The sequence below is a fragment of the Mus pahari genome, chromosome 7 (genome assembly GCF_900095145.1).
Source record: "Mus pahari chromosome 7, PAHARI_EIJ_v1.1, whole genome shotgun sequence".
Taxonomy (NCBI): domain Eukaryota; kingdom Metazoa; phylum Chordata; class Mammalia; order Rodentia; family Muridae; genus Mus; species Mus pahari.
The window spans coordinates 99,865,946-99,873,473 of NC_034596.1; the positions used below are offsets into that span (position 1 = coordinate 99,865,946).

Here is a 7,528-nt window from a genome sequence, read left to right on the forward strand (position 1 = left end):
TTTCTTTCTTTCTTTCTTTCTTTCTTTCTTTCTTTCTTTCTTTCTTTCTTTCTTTCTTTCTTTCTTTCTTTCTTTCTTTCTTTCTTTCTTTCTTTGTATTTATTATGTTTTAAATCTAGGTTCCTCTTCCTGCTTCTGCTTCCTTGGTTCTGGGATCACAGTTGTGAGGCACTGTATCTGACAGAATTTAGACTTCTTTTTACCTTCATGTCTGTAAGACTTCAGGCTAGACTTTGATTTCCCTATCTGATCTCCTTTTGATAAGGTGCTCTGTGAGTGATGAGTGTCCTGGCACATGGCTCGTCACTGGAGCTAGTGATGCTTATGGTCTTGGGTCTAGAACAGTCCTAGGAGTATAAAGGAGTTCCAGTCAGTGTGGAAGGCACAACATAACTGTCAACAAAAACAGCCCATTAGTGCCTTAATCTTCACACAGTATAGCTACAGTTCTAAGGAGCCCAGCCACTCTCTTTGCCCCTTCAGTTCAACCATTTTGTTTGTTAAGCTAAGGTAAGGTCTTTAAGTTTGGCCTAGAACTGAACTGACTATATGAACTCATGTTGTGGTCCAGACCAGCTTCAAACTTGTGGTCTCTCTCCATCTTTCTGCTCACTTACCTACCTAAGCCCTGTGAGTACTAGGATTATAGGCACGGTCCTCCAGTCTTCGTTTCTTCTTACTTAGTTCACTAAGTGCTTTTAGAACTAGATCCAGTTGGTGTTAACTGTATTTCACTAGAATTTTAAGATCAAATTTATAAGAGAGAATATGAACAGAGTCAGATTAGCCTGCTTGATAATATGGCCCCCGTTCTCACTTTTCAGATACCCTCTTGTTTAAACATGAGACCAAACAAATATAAGATGCCAGTGTTAAAATTACTTGGTGTCTTTTAAATGTCCTTTAAAATACAAGCTTCCATCTTTTTTCTTAGAATGTCACTGGCTCCTTGAAGCCAGTTAGCCCAATCATAGGACTTCTAAAGAATAGGGGAGGGTACTGCTGATTTGTAGGCCAATGGCCCGTGCTCAATGTCTCTTGGAGTCACAAAACTAAACGTAGTCACAGGTACTAAACCCAGCCTCTTGTGATACTGACTTGGTGTGTTCCGGTACAACCCCCTTATGTGGGTCATTTGTTCTGTTGATATATTGAACATGATTACACATGTTGTACTTCCAGAACCCAGGACAAGGAACTAGGAGGCCATCATGGGCTTAATAGTGAGGAGCAAACAGAAACTCCAATCAATCACATGTATGTAGGAAGGCTTTAGATGCTGGGAGTGGTTCAGTTCAGCTTAGTGCACCTTGTATCCTAGTAGAGAAAACATGGTTTGTTGTATAATATTATATGGCTACATTCAATACATATGTACTTTAAAAGTTTTCTTTTCAATTTCTGTGTATGTTGTACTAATTGAACCTAAGGTCATTTGCTTAGGTGAAGTACTAAGCCCTTAAAACTTTTGTATATGGAAAATTAAATATGTGGAGAAGTAACAGGTGCACTGTCATGTGGCTGTCACCTGGTCTCAGCAGAGACCTGCACAGCATGTTCCCTTTACACGTCTGCTCCCCTGTTTCTTCAATTCAGGTATACATGAGTATTTGAATGTGTGTCTACAAATAAGGACATACATCAGCCTATGTATATCACAGTGGGACCAGTAATCCTAAAGTGTGACATTTAGTCAGTATTTGTTTAGTCACAACAAATGTTTGTTTTTAACTTACTTCTGAGAAACAAGGCCATTATTAAAATTAGTCTTTAGTAAATTGTTTACTCTTAATTTTAAAGCTGCCTATAGTTTCTTTGCCTTTTAAATATGTATTTAAAATATTAGAGACTAAGTAGGTAGCATTGTCTGTGAAGTGTTTGCATAAGGACTAGTAACGTATAAAACCCAGGCATGGTGGCACATACACAATACAGGAGGTAGATCTTCCTAAGGGAGAGGAACAAAAGGTAGATAGCTCATGAGGGGAGGCCCCCAAAGTTAACCTCTGGCTTCCATGTGCACACATAGACCCTTACCACCTGCACAAACCCACAGTTGAATTTTAAGTTCCCTAAGTTAACAAATCCGAGAAAACAGTGCTAGCGTGGTTTTTAGGACCCAAGAAGACCATAGGCCCTGAATTCTTGTAGGATGTTAATGCTTTGCCAAGAAAAGCTGTGTGTCCGTGTGCATGAGTGTATCTGGGGTAGTTATGCTTGGGAAAGTAAAAGTAGTACTCTTTATACAATTTCCTAATCATTTGGTGTGCTAATAGGCACATCTGCTTCCTTCACTGGAGATACTGTTCCACATTCTTAGGGATGTTTCATCAGGGATCTCTCCTTTCCTTAGAAACTGCTTCAGGAGCTTTTTGGTTTGGGGAATGTGCTTTATGTGATGGGGATTACAAAAACACTTCTTACCATGTTTAAAATTCTTTAGTGCTTATTAAAGCTAAGTTAAATTATTTAATCTCAAAAAGCCCCTTTAGAAGCGACTCTGAACTATTTTACTTCCTCTTTATAGTTTTGAAAACTGTATAAATTAAAGCATTAATTGGCAGATAATCTAAATTTCATTTTGGAGAATAAAGCTTTTTTTTTTAAAAACAGGATGAAACAAGTGAAGATGCTAACTGTCTTGCTTTGAGTGGACATGATAAAACAGAGACAAAGGTATACTAACTTAGCCTTTAGAATGTGCACGGCTAGAAGTGCAGGTGTGTGGAGATGCCTGTCAGTGTGGTGCTGAGTCAACTGGAGTGTGTGGGGTTCTCTCTCACTGTTTTTAAGAGACATGTTGGTTTCTTTTTTAATGTTAATTAATGCCTAAGTCTGATGGGAGTAGAGTAGTGTGTAAAACAGGAGAAAAGGTAAGATGGTGTGGGGTATGCATGTGGGATTTATGTGTCAGCAGTGAGGGTTGGGAGACATGGGGTGAGGGGGAAGGTGCTACTCTGATCAGAGGTGTGATAACCTTTTATGCAGTGATTGTCTGACACTTGGAGTTGAAGGCAGGCCGTGAGACTCTGGCCTCACTGTTGGGTCTGGCAGTAGGGGTGGGTTAGAAAAGTCGTTTCAGAAGGCTTTGGCTTGAGCGAGGTGGACAGTGGGGAAGATACTGGTTCTGTCCAACCTAAAGACTGAGAATGACTTAATTTTAGAAATTGAGATATGCCAAAGGCTTAACTTTCCCAACTTAGCCAAGTTCCCATGAAGAATATTTTAATAATATTCTTATGATGCCTTTCAAACTGTGCGTGTATACATATACATCAGTGCCTTTACTTTCTATTTGTAGTGTACTTTGCACACCGATAAAAATATGTTTACGTTATATAATCTGCATAATAACTGTATTGGAATTTTTTTTAATCACACCTTACTAGTTGCTTATTGTCAGCAACTGTTTCCATTAAAAACAAGTTTACACCTTCCCACTGCAGCTTTGTAGTATTGTAAATATCTGCCATTCAGCTCTGCTTATTTAATACATTTTTAAGAACTTGTTACGTATTCCAAATAATCCCCGTGAAAGACTCCACTTTTCCCATTCTTGTTAACCCTGTGTAGTTTATAGGGAAAGCAGTGATGGTTCCTGTGTGCACATTTTAGAAATATGCTTTTATCTGTATTTTCCTTTGCTTGTGTGTTTTCTGTACTACTTTATGCGAGTGAAGCTGCTGTGGGGTGACACTCAGGAATTGGGGCATTGATTATTTGACAGAGGAGGGCAGGAGAGACCATAAGGAAAGGACAGCTTACAGAAGAGTTTTATTTACTAACGTTGGGCATTTCCCCACAGAGTTACGGCTGTTCTTTGGGTTTATGTTTCCTTAATTATTATCTAAGTAACATTTTCTAAAGTGCCTGTGCATACCTTTAATTAGTACTTGTTAAAATATCCAAGTTAGAGCAATTTGGGAACTGTGAGATACTTTGGTCATGTCCTACAAATTGTATCTGAAATGGAGAAATAGGTTACAACAGGGCTTGATGACTTGGTGTGATAAAATGTAGGTACATCTATCTCCACCTGCCTGTTGCTAATTTGTCTTCTTTATTAGCCACTATACCCATTTATGCTCTTTGATTATTTTTTTCTTTTTTTAAAAAGTGTCTCTTCCCCTCTCCCTATCCTTTGTTTCCCAGGAACAAGTTGATCTGGAGACAAGTGCTGTTCAATCAGAAACTGTTCCGGCATCGGCTTCTCTGTTGGCCTCTCAGGTACTAAGTGTAAAACAGGCACGGAGAGTTTGCTCAGCGGTTTTGATATTAAAGTGGTATATTGATTTCAAATGAAGGTTCATGCTAGACTATTAAAATTTTGCTTGTGGAAGTAGTTAACTTGAAGTCTGTAAGTTTTCTGTAGTTTAAAGTTAAAGGTAAGCGGACTATTGATTTGGAATTGTTGCTCTGAGCTGGTAGGAAGCTCTGTCCGGCTTTGACTTGTAGCATACATTGGCCCCTCAAGCTGGTGGGGCTGAGACTATCCTGAGCTCTGTGGTGAGACACTGGCAAAGGAAAAGGAGGCAGCTGTAGCTCTTCCCTTACACTGCAAATCCTTCAGATCCTCACTGTCGTGTGTGATGATGACGTAAATGTTTGTTTATAGGTCAAAGGCTGACAGTGAACAAAGGACAAACAATTGTTCCGGACCTGTTTGCAAGGCTCAGAAAGATTTTCATTGTATTTATTCATTCACTATGTAGCTTAGGTGCTCCTAAACTGCCTTTGGCTCCCTGATCTTTTTATTTTTAACATGTGTTTCTGTTTCAGTTTAGTTTAGTATTGATTTTACTTAGTTATTCTGTAGACAGTCAATGACTCCTTAGAGTAATTGACTAGTGTTAGTGTTTGCTGGGACAGTTCCATATGCACACCAGTAGTCTTGTCTTGCTAATTTACAAACCTTCACCTTCATTATTTTTCTTCTTGAATCCTTTTAAACTTAAAAAAAAACCCAAAGTCTAGGTCAAATGTTGACCCAAAATTCAGTGTTTCCTCAGCACCTACTAACTAGATTACCTGAGGGCTCTGAGCCAGCTGCCAGCCGTGGACTCACCTGTGACTTGGAGTCTGTGTGCTCGTGGGAACCACACTCTGCCATAGTCTGCCGACACCAGTGTTCTACTCAGTTTCTCAAAGTTGTCTGTCTGTATGCTTTTACTCAGCTGCAGTATCCGAGAGGTAATCGTATGGGGAGTGTGCTTGTGTTTCTACACAACACATTTCCCACACTGCTGCCCGTTTCTGCAGTTCGTGCACTGATTATGCATCCACAGCCATGGCGCCCCATTGGGGTTGTCTTGGAAAGTTTTTTTGTTTTTTATTTTTTATTTTTTTTTCCTTTCTTTTTTTTTTCTGAGACAGGGTTTTTTTGTATAGCCCTGGCTGTCCTGGAACTTTGTAGACCAGGCTGGCCTCGAACTCAGAAATCCGCCTGCCTCTGCCTCCAGAGTGCTAGGATTAAAGGTGTGTGCCACCACGCCCGGCATGAAAGTATTTTTTGAGTTGAAAGGATTTATAAACTGGTCAATCCACCCCACATCTTGTGTCTTGTGATTTAGGGAGGGGCTTTACTGAGGAGGTGGTAGTATCTAAATACAGCAGTGCCACATAATTGAGGTAATCACAGATAATTGGGAGCAGCTTCAATTTTGCTTCAGAAATTGGTGAAGGCCACAGGAAGGAGCAGGTTGACTTGACTTAACTGTTGCTGAAGCTGGCTGAGACTAATGTGAGACTGATTTACCTCTGTATTTTGGAATGTTAAAGATGCCTTGTAATAAAATTTGTGATATAATTTTTTAAATTCCCTAAAAGTTGAGTTAAATTATTGTTCAGTTGTATAGTTAATTTTATAATTTACAGTGTCAGAAAATGACTGCTAAATGCTAGTTCTGTTTATCAGGTGAATGTAAGTGCTTCCTCCACAGGAGGGCGCTCCGACACCTTCTTGTTAGAGCAGTCAGTATGGTAACTAAACTCAGCCCAACAGTAACTGAATGTTAGTTTATTAATAATATCTTTCTCTCTTTTGTTCTTTATTTTGTGAAACATATTTCTAAGATGTCTATTTGAAGTTACAGAATAATTTTTGGTAAATCCTGAAAGCGTTATTACTTGAAAATGTCTGCAAGTCTAGAATATAACTAGTTATACTAGTTATGTTTATTTGTGCTGCATATTTTCCATTTAAAATTGATTTTTTTTTTTAAATTTGCCGCATACTTGCTTCATAGTAAAGCTGCATCTTTTCCTAGGAGTAAGGCAGTGGGTGTCACATTCCATTTTAAGTCACAGTACTTTAAACTGTGGCGTGTTGTTTGCTTTCATTCTCAGAAAACATCCAGTACGGACCTTTCTGACATCCCCGCCCTCCCTGCAAACCCCATCCCTGTCATCAAGAACTCAATAAAGCTGAGGCTGAATCGGTAAAACCACCTCAGGGCCCGTAAACAGCATCTGCCGACTCAGCCTGTCGTCTTCAGATGCTTAAACAAAAGGAAGGAAGGAAGGAAGGAGATTGGAGGGACAAGACTAGACCTGACTGACAGCGGGTTTAGCTGTTTGGTGGCCTCCCTTGGGCTCATGAGCACTTGATCAGAAGTCCAGGTTAGTATGCGAAGCCAGGAGTACTATTATTATTGTGTTAGCAACAGCTGCATTAACTATTTCAGAAAAATTACTGCCTTTAAGAAGGAAACAAAACAAAACCCTCAAGCTATGTTTGTATCCATAATTGACATCCGGATCGGGTTTATGTGTGATGCATTGTTTGGAAAATTGCAATACAAACTGGCATAAGAACTCCTTATTCTGATGATGCACTTTTATGTATTTTTTTTTAAATTAGAAAGTAGAACTAATTTTAGATTTTCAGCTTAATGGATTTTCAATTTTTTTTTTTCCCCAAAGAATTTTCTTTACAATTAGTCTTTAAATTGGATACGTGATGCATTGGTGTACCATTCTGCCCCAGAAAGGGCAGGAGGACACCTAGCTCAGCCCAGCCCTTAGGGTAACTGTAGCCCTTAGGGTGAATTGTCAATGCTAAGGTATACTTTGGACACTGAAAGAAGAATTAGGCGATACTTGGTTTTGATGAGGTTATGATTAAGCAGTATATATTCCTTTTATTTATAGAGTTGTTTTATAGTGCATACAAATCAGCATTTGGCCAACAAGTGTGGTCTTTGAGCTTTCTCAAGCTCTGTTCTTTTGCCTTCAGTCTGTTAGTCTTCAAAACGACAGTGCTCCCCTCCCCACTTTTATTTTATTTTATTTTATTTTTTTTGCCTTTCTTTTTTCACTTTTTATTGTATGCACAAGGTAAGGCTTATTTCACAGAAACCAGAATGCCAGTATTTTCCTAAGCCATGACATGTAACCGTGACCCTGTGGCTACATGACACAGAACACTAACTTTGGTCCCATGGCTAGAACTTGAGAATGACTGAAAGCCATACCTGTGAAGCATCTCCAGAGGATGGCCATTTGATCTCTGAGAGGACTTTTGTACACT

The 7,528-nt window shown here is 39.2% G+C and overlaps 1 protein-coding gene across 4 annotated transcripts in view; it reads left to right on the plus strand.

Moving 5' to 3' along the window:
* Papola (poly(A) polymerase alpha) overlaps positions 1-6,618 on the plus strand; it is a 54,176-nt gene extending 47,558 nt beyond the window's left edge. For 2 of the 4 annotated variants that reach the window (XM_021201385.2, XM_029541162.1), the window contains exons 20-22: positions 2,614-2,676; positions 4,153-4,227; positions 6,346-6,618. In XM_021201385.2, the coding sequence (XP_021057044.1) occupies positions 2,614-2,676; positions 4,153-4,227; positions 6,346-6,441 (234 nt within the window). In that variant the 3' untranslated portion in view covers positions 6,442-6,618. The remainder of the gene's footprint in view (positions 1-2,613; positions 2,677-4,152; positions 4,228-6,345) is intronic. The other 2 variants (XM_021201386.2, XM_029541163.1) reach the window with 1 other exon arrangement.
* The last annotated feature ends 910 nt before the right edge of the window (positions 6,619-7,528 follow it).